The sequence below is a fragment of the Calliphora vicina genome, chromosome 5, assembly GCF_958450345.1.
Source record: "Calliphora vicina chromosome 5, idCalVici1.1, whole genome shotgun sequence".
In the NCBI taxonomy this organism is placed as follows: domain Eukaryota; kingdom Metazoa; phylum Arthropoda; class Insecta; order Diptera; family Calliphoridae; genus Calliphora; species Calliphora vicina.
Genome location: NC_088784.1, coordinates 85727583 through 85740911, shown reverse-complemented (window position 1 = coordinate 85740911; position 13329 = coordinate 85727583). Strand labels below are relative to the sequence as shown.

The window sequence follows — 13329 nt, the reverse complement described above, 5'->3', positions numbered from 1 at the left end:
TTCAAAATATCTAAATTCGCTAATAACTTGTCCAATAAGCGTTTAATCAAGAAAAGCAGCTCGATCTGTGATCACTCATATTTCTAGCCAAAAATCGATTTTTTATATAAAGACTCAAAATATCTAAATTCTCTAATAACATGACCAATAAGCGTTTAATCAAGAAAAGGTGCTCGATCTGTGATCACTCATATTTCTGACCAAAAATCTATTTTTTATATAAAAAATCAAAATATCTAAAATCGCTAATAACTTGGCCAATAATCGTTTAATCAAGAAAAGGAGCTCTATCCAAAATGGACCAAAATGGATTTTTTATATAAGCGTTTAATCAACGTTTTTTAACTTGGACAGGACATGCTAGTTTAAAATATAAGTTGTTTTTATTGGAAAATTACTCACTAAACCTAAAAATTTCATACAAAGTCTGCTTTTACACAGGGAAAGTTTTCTTGCCGCAGGTCCGAGTTTATAGGGGAGAGAGGCAAGAAGAAAGAAGAAGGGTACACACTTGCTTGTACTGGCAAGTCTCTTCAATTATCATTTATTTTCAAATTTTCATTGAACACAGCCTGGCTGTTTAAACGAGAACGGAAGAGACTTGCTTCAAGTTAACTTGCTGTTTATAAAAGCAGACAAAAACAAGTAAGGGAGCTATATTCGGCTGTGCCGAATCTTATATACCCTTCACCAAATTATACTTAAAAATATTTTTTTTTTTTAATATTTTTATTTAAACAAAATCAAAATTTTATTTTTAATGTTTTAAAATTTTTTTAAAAATTTTTTTTTTTCCAAATTGTTTTTAAATTTCTTTAATTAATTTTTTTGGAAAAAGAATTTATGACAAACAATTTTTTGATGAAAAAAAAATTCGGGTTAAAAAATATTTTTTCCGATTTTGACCCATTGAAGGTCCAACATACTATGGTCTTATATACGTCGTTGCAAAGGTCTTTGAAATATCTATCATCAGATATCCATATTGGCTATATTAATGACTTAGTAATCCAGATATAGGTCAAAAATAGGTAAAAAATCGAGGTTGTCCTAGTTTTTTCCTTATATCTCAGCCATTTGATGATGGAGATATTGATGTATGAATCGTGTATGTAAGTTATTTGGGGGCTTCGGAAAGTTGATTTCAACACACAGACGGACAGACGGACATGGCTATATCGATTCCGCTATCTATAACGATTCAGAATATATATACTTTATGGGGTCGCAAATGAAAAATGTGGAAATTACAAACGGAATGACAAACTTATATATACCCCTGCCACTCATGGTGAAGGGTATAATAACTATTTTTGAACCCATTTATGCCATAATACAAAAAAATAGTTCTAAGTGTAAATAATTTGCTTGTCAATAACAAAATTTGTTTAAATTGTGAAACTGTGAAATTTGTATTCAAATGGAACAAATTATCTCGGCTCTGATCATGCTCTTGGGCTTGACCTGTATTATTCATCCACGCACTACTCGCGCATTCATGAATCGTTTAAAGGAATATCTGCAGAAACTTTGCAGCAGTCAGAAATACTCGTTTAACAAGAATCTGGAGAAACCAACAAGATGTTGCAAGAGAAATAACAAAACCATGTGAAACTAATTATGTTGGCAAACTTTTAAAAAATTAAGTTTTATTTTAAACCAAACCACAGAATTTGATAAATGTTGCAAACAAAATAACCATTTCCACGAATGAACAATTAAATTTAAATATTTTTATATAATTCAGTGATAATCAAATTAAAATAAACAAAAACGACCCAAAAAAAGCTACCAAAATAACATGTAAATAAGGCCGGATATCCGTTGTTTATTTTGGAAAATTACTAAATTTGCTAGAATATTGATGTTCAATTTATAGGATATTGTGAATTTTGCACGTACATGTGATTATTTGAACAATATTTGATTGTGGGCTACTGGCATGCGTTAAATCGGCTTAATATTTAGTTTTCACTAAAATAATTTCCTTTTTAAATAAATTTTTAAAGCCTTTTTCATAATCTATTTTTATATCCTGCACCATGAGTGGCAACTGTTATAGCTTAAATTATTTATAGATTTGCTATTTAGAGAACGGTTGTTACGATTATAATGGAAATTTCAATTCTCTCTCAAGCGTGTAGAATTCATATACTACTTTTATGTGAGAAGAGAGAGAGAAACGGTTGTTGTAAAAATTAGGGCCTTCCCTTCTTGTTATTCTTTGTTCTTTGGTTTATATCAAAAGTATTTCTTTAATAAAATGAGACACATTTTATCAATTGCTGCTGGTGTGGTACTGGGTTTTATAATTTTGGATGTTATTATTTTTAAACAAGTTTAAAAAAAATTTCAAAAGTTTCTTTTTGTTTCAATCTAGTTTTGTAGCAATTGTAATCAATTATTTGTGATATATGTACATAATTAAAAAAAAAAAATTTTATGGAATATCCCGGAATTATTATTTTCATTGGAGTCGCAGTTATCATAAGATCGTTGGTTGTTATCATTGGACCACCACCGGCAGCAGAAGGATAAATAAAACAAATTTAATTTGGATAATCTACTTAAGTCAAAATTCTACAAGAGGAATCATGTCAACGGATCAATTGATTATGAGTAGCGGCATTATGTTTGGTGTGGTTTTCATGACTGGCATTTTTATTTGGGAATGTTATCAAAATGATGCTTGATTTTGATATAAAAAATTGCTTAAATTTATGTTTTTTTTCAATAAAGATTTTATAAATTGATAATTTAGTTACGCCATTTTTGTGTCATTATATTGAAGTACGGAATTTTGTTTCACTATTGACTGTCCACTTAATTTATCCTGTTGACATTTAGCTAAGTTTTTGAAAAGGTATGGATTATAGTTTGTTGTTTATGCGAGTTGTAATCAGTCTTATTGTGTAAGACATTGTCGATCTACAACATCGACAGTTCATTACTAGATTAAAGACAACATCCAAGCTGTTTCTTTAATCTAGTACGAAACTCAGAATCACTCTTCTGAGTCAATTTGAATCAGTTTTGAAGATAATTATATTAAATTGTGTAAGTGTGTCTATTTCGCCACAATGACGATCTCTGCGGAAAGTTAATATACATAGAATTCAACCTTAATAAGCTAAATGTAATAGAAATCAGTCTACCATTTATAAAGGGTTAATCTACCAACTTATTGGAGGTTGCGCTCAACATTTACATGTTTGTAAAGAATTAAATAATATAATAATTGCGAAGCTGGTGAAGGGTACCAAATCCGACACCAAAGCCAAATATCCATGGTGCTAAGGTTATGTACTGTACGAGACCATAATAGGGAATCTGCACCGAATACAACTGACTTGAAGCGAGCATTGGCCGAAAAACGCCCAGGCTATGCCGCCTGACATGAAACCCTAATATTACATGATAACAACGCACAGTGGGGGAACTGAAAAAAAGTGGAAATAAATCTTGAACTTCTAAACGGATAGCCCGATTTTAATAAAATTTCCCAGGACTATAGAGGAGGTGTTGGTAAATATTATGCTTTAAATTTTAGCTTAAAATACTTAAGGGTTGCCGAGTCATAATGCCCCAAGTGCTCTTAAGGGTTAATTTCCATTTATGTGCTGTTATTGTAAATAGAAGACTTATATTTTTTATATTTTTCTTAAGCTTCATCAAAATCGGCCCAAAAATATATAATATTTCGCTATCTTTCCATTAGAAATTCCAAATATTTGAAAATTTGATTTTGATTTTCACGATTTAAGGGTTAACGTTTTCCGATTTTAGGAAAACGTTCAGACTATATTTAAAATTAATAGCAGTAAGGAAATTGGGCTCATTCGCCAAAATATGGCGAAAAAATTAGTTTTTCTCGAAAATAGCAAAATTTATATCGCAGGTACGGAAAAACTATAGGAGATATTAACTTTCTTTTTTCAACTTTTTATTCAATATTATGTTGTAAATAAATCCCCATGTGATGATCAATAAAATCTGAAATTAGTTTAACAAAATTTTTAAAAATTTTAAATTGGATTTTTGAAACTGCATTTAAAGAAAAAATAGGTTAACTGTATGAAGATAAAAACTCATATACAAGTAAATATAGATATATTTGAAGTAAGAATAAACTATTGTTTTAATATTTCTCAAAATATGTTAATTTGGTTCCTACATTTCTTGTTTTAGTGGCCTGAGACACGTTAATGGCCTGGCTATTTTTTAATAACTTTAACATTTTTTAACCAATTTTTGACTTTTATATCTCATTAGAACGACAATTACGTACACATTTCGATTATTTGAAATTAAATTGCAAAAGTAATTACTTAATTTTTAAGAAAAACTCAAAAAATTCTTTTTTCCCCTTGTAAATGCACCTCAAAACTAAATCGAAAGTCGGCCCTTCTTAGAACAAGCAGAAATTTTTTTGGTGGTATTTTAGGCCATTACGAAAATTTTCAGCGGGTACCGTTTCAACATTTCAAAAAATTTAATTCAAAGGGACACTCTAATGTGTATATCTTTTTCACTAGTCAAATTTATTTAGTCGAATATTTCAAAAATTTTACGTTTCAGAAAAATATAAACGCATTTGGGGGATTCAATCTGTCTCCTATTAGTTCGTATTGTTATAATGTCATAAAATATTTTTTTACAACAAGAATTTTTTTAAACTAAAAAAATATTTTACGACATTATGACAATACGTCCTATTAGCAGACCGTTTGAATCCCACAATTATTTATTTTGTTTTTATTTTCTGTGTAACTAAATATTAATGTAAGTAATTTTTCGAAAAAAAATTCGCGAAAAAACTACTTTTTCAAATTTTTTAATATAAATGCACAGTAGAGGCAAAATAATACATATTAACAAATTTCAAAAAAATACATTTTAAGAAAATCGGAATTTGGATCCGTTATTAGCAAAAAAGTTAAGTTTAGAAGTTACAGATTTATTTCCACTTCTTTTTCAATTCCCGCACTGTGCAACGCTTGGCCACATGTTGCAATACCTGTTAAAAAGTGTTTAGAATGAAGTGGATGGGAAATTTTTCCTCACCCGCCTTTCCCCGACTACTATTTGTTTCGATCTCTGGGATACGCTTCACTTTGGAACAAAGTATTCGATATAGGCTTCATTCGTTCTTGACCTCAAGATGAGCAGTTCTTTTGGCTCGGAATCCATATGTTACCACAAAGATGGAAAAAGGTCATAGCTAACAATAGCCAATACTTTGAATAAATTTATACTGTAAAAATTATTCAAAATAAAAGCAAAAAATTTGATAACCTGTAAATTTGCACACAAGTTCTAATATTTTTAAATAAAATCTCCAGAAGCATAGACACTATGCTTAGAAGTGATATTCCGTTGTTTCGATATCCCATTCGAAGCAAATATTAAGTTTTCATTCATGTAGAATTTAGAAGAAACCTCCCAACTTCGGAGTTCCAAGTGAAAAAATGAAAAGAACAGTTTTTTTTTCTAAGGCTAAAATTAAGAAAATTGATTTCTTAAATTTAAATTAAATTTTATCTGATTTGAAAATAATTTGTTGGGGTTTTGCACTAGTTGGAATTTATTTAAAACTTTTATGACATACACATTTCTTTGTGACAAACCACATCATACACAATCTACATAAATACATATCGTTAGCTTAGTGTACAAACGTGATAAGTCCCGTTTCACAAATTTTACAGGAGACAAAACTAATGTGCTAAAATTATTTTGTATTGTACTTTTATTTTACACATATTTCAGACTTTTGTCCATTGTTTTTGGTTAATTTTTTATATAAAAACATGCCGTCAATCACATTTGACTCAGATCATTTTCAAATTTTGCCCAAAAAAAAAAATGTAACTTAACTGACATTATAAAAAATAGAAAATATTTGTAAACTCTTTTTAAGCAAACATTGTATTTTTACTTATTATAACGTTTTGTTTTCAAAACCTCAATTTTCTCAATTTTCCTAAAAAGTGGACTTATCATGTTTGCTCACTAAGCTGTTTATATGCATGGATGTGAAATATGTTTCAAATTTAAATGTTTGTTGTTGTTGTTTTTCAAATACTAATTTAACATCAAAATAAAAAGAAGCAAAACTAGACAGGCAAACATGTTTAACCACAAATGTACATATGTATGTATTCTATAAATTTGTTCACCAAAAGTTTTGACAGAGTTAAATAAATATTTTATTCAAATTCTATTTTCTCTGAAATCACAGTGCTATAAGTTGCCAACAAAATGTTCAAAACATTATAACCACACAATAAATATATACATAGAAGGGAAGGAATGACATTTCTCTGTCAATGAAAAAAGTTTATCAAAATTATATCTCTAGTTGTTAATGTAACAGCTCTGCTGTCGTAGAAAGTTTTTGTCACGGGTGAAAAATCTTCCGGTTTATACAGCTGAGTTGACACTCTTTGGCAGAGTGAGAATCGGGTCGTTCATTATAGAAATTTTAGAAGGCCACAAACCAGACATTTTTTAGAGAAAAGAACCAGCATTTTCTCATTATAATTTGATAATAAAAGCAAATAAGAGAGCAACAAGACAGGCCTGCCTTTTAGATCTTTTTCTTTTGAAGATCAGTTAAAATCCTTAAAGCATATGCAATAGGCCATTCTAAATCACGAGATTGAATGTGTAAAATTAGACAAAAAAAAAATTTTTTGTTAAAAAAAAAATCGGATTAAAAAATATTTTTCCCGATTTTAACCCATTGTAGGTCCAACTTACTACAGCTTTATATATATCGTTGCAATGGACTTTGAAATATCTGTCACTAGATATCCATATTGTCTATATTAACCCTTTGACAACGAATGGGACACATATGTCCCATTTGCTTTTTTCGTCATTACAGCAACAATTTTCATTGGATTTTGATCTAAGCGGTGTTGTTCGATAAAAAACAAATGTTTTCTTTGGTGTTAATATTAATACTAAGGTTATGTTGTTTAAGTTTGGCTTAATGGATTCTCAAAGTCAAAAATTCGTATTTTTTTTTGGACAATTTTAGTTTTCTTATATCTCGAGTTCTAATTGATACTGTTGAATAAACTTTTAGTATTTGATGTACCAATGCCTTACGTAAATTCATTGACCAACGCATTTTAAATCGGTTCTATACTTTTCCTGGGGGGACTGAAAATATCGTAAGCGACAAAACACAAATTTTACAGGAGAATGTTTTTTTTTGATTATTTTGAAATTTATACATAGAATTAAAAATGTTATGATGCGATATAATATAATATCGTTCAAGTTATTTGTCTATTTTTCAAAAATATTTACAACTATTGACAATTAAAAATTCATGGAATACTTTATTGAAAAATATGACAAAAAATGTTTTTTATTGAATTTTTGCATAGATACAAATTTTTCGAATTGAAATTAAATTTTTATTTATGAATAGTATTTAATGAAATTTCACAGTTATGTAGATTCTTCTATTTGAAATCGAAAAATAAAAACGAATTTTGAAATTTATTATCATCAATCCCGCAATTCCCAAGAAAGTGTTGAAAAATTCCAAAAATGGTAATTTTTAGTTTTTTGGCTATATTATCCATACCAGGGTCGGTGTTATCGGGACCCTTTACAAAATAATTAGAAACATATTTAGCCACCTATAATCGGTTACTATATTTTGATATCGGATACGCGATTTGAGAATTTTTGCCCTAAAGTTTTATTTTACATAAAAAAGGACCTGGTCCCCTCGGTACCAACAATTTTGAAATTGGTTTTCCTTTAAAATATTTTATGAAAACTAAGCTTCTAGAAAGTAGAAATTCCTTATATATCCTCTTAGAAACTTTTTGCGATAACTTAAAAAGAAAAATGTTTTATTTTCCTTAAAAAATAGCGAAAAAACCCTTTTTAAAAATATTTTAAATTCAAATGCATATAACTTTGGACATAGTCATTATTTTTAAACAGTTTTGACACATACATGTGTTGTTAGTCCAATAAAGGAAAACTGGAGAAAATCGGTAAATATTTGGATACGCTGTTATCAAAAAACTGGAGTAGGGTGTGTAAAAATTTTGAAAATTTAATTTTCAAATGCGAATATCTCCTAAGCTATAATAGATAATTGATAGCTACGAGGTTTTTAGTAGTGCTCGATGAGAAGATTCTACATGTATAATATTTTTGAAATCAGAACTCAAACCAAGAAATAATATCGTTTCAAAAATGTAACATACCCGAGGTGTCCTGATCGCGCCCCTGATGGGCCCATGAGGTCCACGTTCAAAACTTAAACTCGACAACACTTCTTATTTGTGCATGTGAAATTTCAATCAAACCAATATAACCATTTAGAAGTTACAGATTTATTTCCCTCTTTTTTTTCAATACCACTTTGTGTCGCTTACGACAAAATTTGTTTACTGTAAAATATAAACATTGACTTACGATAAAATCTTACCCCCTATATTTTTGATTTTATTAAAAATTTTGATATTCTGAGAACGCTAAAACATCAGTCGGTCCATAAAATTTTAATTTCTGCAATAAAACAAAAATTTTAAAAATGTCGCTTACGATAATGTGGCTCTAAGGGCTCGATATGTGTCCCATTCGTCATAAAGGAGCTTTTTCTTTAATTTTTTTTTATTTCATTTAATATTTTGTAATTGATAAACAATGAAAACACAAACAATTCAGTAAAAAACAATAAAAAACCACAAAATATTAATTTAAAATTATGAGATCCTGTATATTGTTCATAAAATCTAAATCAAAATCGAACTTATTTGTGTTAAAATTCAAAACAATTTCTGTTCCAGTAAAGCACTTTTGTTTTTTACATGCGAAACAAATTGTGTTTGTTCGACCATCAATTCAGTTTTTTGTCCTAACTACTCCATTCTATCTTGTTTGATAATGTCCAGCTACAGCCATCAAAAAACAGACGATCATAAAATCTGATCTTCGATTGATCATAAGTTTATATAATAATATTGGATTCTTGGAAATGTTATTGAAATATAACATTTTCCAGGTCTGCTGTCATATTTTGAACCACGAATTCGCCAATGTCAACCTCTCTCTGCGTTTTTGCCTGTGTATATATGTATATCAGTTTTATATAAATAACCAATTTAAACTCGTAACTACACCCAAGCTTATATAAGGTTTGTCTTTCATATACTGCGGCCCTTAAATTTTACCATATGCTCGTATATAGATTGATAAGTATTTTCCTTGGGTCAAAGTTTTTCCAAATGCTGAGTTGAAATGATTTATTACTGGTCGTATTTTTAAGGCTCAATGGCAAAAGGCATTGATAGCAAAATGTAGACGAGTACAATCTTATTTCTGCCAATTTATGGATACTCATTGCTTTCAATCTGCTTCACTTATGGAAAATATTATACCTTTCTGCTCACAATACGTTTCGTTTTCGGAATTATGTACTCTATTAGTGTGTCGAACTCTCAAACTGTTTTATTAAACACTTCTAAAATATCTTTGTGTATAAAACCTGCCCGTATATGCAATCCTCTGAAGTTTAATTAAAAATTCATTGGCGGCTTTAGGTTTGGGAACACCTTATGCCATCGTTAAATTTTATTGGTTTTGCAATGTAAATAGAGCAATACTATACTTTTTGAACCAAAAAAACTTTTAATTGTTCAATGCATTTGATCCCAAATTTTTATCTTTGACGATGAATGGGAAACATATGTCCCATGATTTTTCTCGTAGAAGGAGTAATAATTTTTAAATTTTGACAACACTTTAGTCTCGTAATGTCGCCTTTCCGAGTAAGAATCCGCAAAAAAATTTTAAAAATTTCCAGCGGAAAATTCTTCGTCGTCAAATGGTTAATGACTTACCCCCATTTTCTCAATCTCTGGTTATTTTTTTTATCGTGACGATAAACTGAAGGTTCTCATACAAAAACCAGTAAGAAAGTATAGTCGGTCAAGACCGACCATATGATACCCTACACAGAGAAGAACAATTTTATTTTAAAATTAGGTGGCATGTCTTCTATATATGGGAGATTTCACGTCAAGTGAACCAACTTTTAAAATCGATGTCTTTCGATCGGGATGAATAGGACACCGAGGTTAGTCCTATTTCATAGTAATTCAGACACAATTTTTCAACAAGATCGGTCCAGAACTCTCTGAGTTAGAGGGGGTCAAAATAAAGATTGAAGAAATAGCTATCTAAACTATTTGGAACACATTTTGCTAAGAACATAAGTTATAAGTTACATGGATGAGAAAAATCACATGTTTGGCCAAAATGTCAAATAACTCAGAGAATTCTGGACCGATATTGTTGAAAAATTGTGTCTTAATTACTATTGAATAGGTCTAACCTTGGTGTAAATTCCGATCGGAAGACATCGATTTTAAAATTTGGTTCACTTGACGTGAAATCCCCCTTATATAAAACTTATTTGTGCTGAATTTGGTTTGGATATCAATATAAATAAGATATTTATAAGAGCTTAACTATTTTCAGATAGGGCAATCGTATGAGGGCTAGGAGAAATAATGGACCGATTCTAGCCAAATTCAATAGGCTTGTACCAAATTGTACCGAATTATCTTTGAAATTGCGACCTGTACTTTGATTACAATGTTTACATGGACGGACAGACGGACATTGCTTAATCGACTCAGAAAGTGATTCTGAGCAGATCCCCACTATGGTGGTGTAGGGTATAAAAATGTTAATTGGAGGTTTATCGTTACGAGAAACGATAACAAGAGAAAATGGGGGCTAGTAATAAAGATATCGATAAAAAATAGACAAAAAATCGAGGTTGTCCCGATTTTTCCTTATATCTCAGCCATTTGTCGACCGATTTTGACTATTTTAGATAGCAACCGAGCCGGAAGAATAACCGATATATTGATGTATGAATCATGTATGTAAGTTATTTGGTTTAAAGCCATATGCCATGCTTCTCATTTTACAAGAAAAGTTCCTCACTGTGCTTCGTTTGTTTAAAAAGACTTCATTTCATGATTTTCAATCATTTCCGTTGTCGTTTTTCTGTAGTTGAAACAATAAAAAAAGAACAAAATGTCAGTTGCACCATCAAATGCACATATACTACTAGCTAGCACACATAAAAACATCAAACATCACCAACAAAATTTTTTTTTAAAAGGGAATCAAAGAGAAGAGAATTTTGTCATAAAGGGTCTTCCAGCAGGGACTTCGACAGTTGATAATGGCCATATTGTTGAAGCTACAGCTGTCGAATTGTCGATGTTTGTTTGCTAAATGAGCCCTGGAGCAGTTGGAAACTGACCCATAATTTTCATCAAAAAATCGTCTACAGCGATGAGTGACAAACAAAAGTATTGAATTTGGGATGATACCAATCCATAAGAGATCCAAGAGCGTCCAATGCATCTCGAAAAAATCAACGTGTGAGATAGATTTTGGGCTGGCGGCATCATCATTATTTTGATCTGACTTGGATGATATAGACACCAACGACATGTGGTTTCAATAGGACGGTGCTACGTGCCACACAGTTCATGCCACATTGACATTCTGCACGAGCGATTTGAGAGCATTGCCATCTTACGTGGAGGGAATGTAAACTGGCCACCGAAATCTTGCGATTTAACCTCACTAGACTGGGGGGCCTGTATGCGAAAAAGCCACATACCACAGCGATCCTCAAAGCTAGCACAAACCATGCCATCGGTCAAATTGAGTCTGATTAATGCTCCAGAATAAAAGAATTTGACATTTTGGATGCGTGCCTCCCAGCGAAACCGCGGCTGACATTTGCACGATGTTCTATTCCATACATAATCTCATCGATAGGACTTTGTTTTACACAGAGAAAACAGATTCGTGATAGCAACCGAATTTGTTGCTAATAGAATGATTCGGTTGCATAAATAGAATTTTTCGATTCTATCAACAGAAAATCAGTCGATATAGAAAAAATTCGGTTGAAGCAACCAAAATTTTTTTCCTCTTCTAATATTTTGTAGCCACAACTATTCACTAACGTAGAATCATTCGATTGGCAACAAATTCAGTTGCTATCAAGAATCTGTTTTCTCTGTGTATTTAAATTGAAAGATAGGAAGCTCCTAATGAAATACCCTTTATAATCTAGAGTCTATTATTATCGGTGGTAGTGTGTGGAATATTTGTTTTTTTGGTTTCTTTTTTCAGATTGAAAACATACCTTCATATGTTTTGTTTTCTGCGTTTTTGATGTGAATGGAAACAGTATTAAAAATTCTATTCATATGTATTGAATTGTGTTTGAATGAGAATAGTATATATGTTTTAACAGAATTTGAGTTTAAAATTTAAAGGAAAATAAACGTAAATAATCCAAAAATTCACACAAAAAACTTTTCATTCAAAGTGTTCACTTCACCAGTTTTTATTAAGTTGTTAAAAAGTATGCAATATTAGAAAACTTTAAATAAAATTAAATAACTTACTGCAATAAGACAGCAAAAATACATACCTGTAAAGAAAAAAGAACAAATAATTTATTTAGTAACTGACAATGTTTATAAAAATAAGAATTATTGAAATTAATATCCTGCTTATAATGTAATACAATTTCCTGTTCAAAGTATAATTTTTCTAAAAACTTTTGGAAAATACATAAATGTTTTTTGTTACAAGTATAAATATATATGACTCTAAATGTCAAACATATCTGTCTTAACATATCTGTCTCCTTGGCCACTTACCTGGGTATTTGTAATGCAATTTCATCTAAACTATCCGATGGACTCATGGGTGTCTTTTCGAAGAGACGCGATGGTGCCAGTGTCAAGTGGCCCGCTGAGTCGCTGACACAACGAAACACTTTGGCACCACGTCGCTGATGCTGTCGATGACGCTGTTCGGCGCGTTTTTTACGTTTATTCTCCTCAGCACGCTGAAGATTATGCAAACGGAAGAAAAACATTGACATTCTTTGGTGTTTAACAATTAATTTAGTTTAACAGCAATTTTTTAATAGTGGAGGGAGGTGAGATTTTTGCATTTTTTGTTTGTATTAAAGCATTTATTTGCAATATTTGTTAATTAATTAAATTTGGGTTGAGATGAATTCATGTGTTTATGGCAGAAACATTGTTTGTTGTTAGTTTTTGTAGTGCGTTTGAAATTTTGAAATATTTTTTTTTACATTTTTTTGTTGTTAGTTTTAATTTAGAACCAATTCGTTGCATGTTTTGTTTTTTATTATTATAAAGCGTTTTATCATGAACATTTTATTTTAGCAAAGTAGAGAAGAAGCGTTAATGAATTTTTATTAAAATTTGTTTGACGTTT

General features: G+C 30.4%; 1 protein-coding gene across 2 annotated transcripts in view; it reads right to left on the bottom strand.

Annotated features, from left to right (window-relative positions):
- The window catches only part of SLO2 (slowpoke 2), a 232739-nt gene extending 219762 nt beyond the window's left edge, over positions 1-12977 (bottom strand). For both annotated transcript variants that reach the window (XM_065513504.1, XM_065513503.1), the window contains exon 1: positions 12741-12977. In XM_065513504.1, coding sequence (XP_065369576.1) covers positions 12741-12967 — 227 coding nt within the window. In that variant the 5' untranslated portion in view covers positions 12968-12977. The remainder of the gene's footprint in view (positions 1-12740) is intronic.
- Positions 12978-13329: the final 352 nt, after the last annotated feature.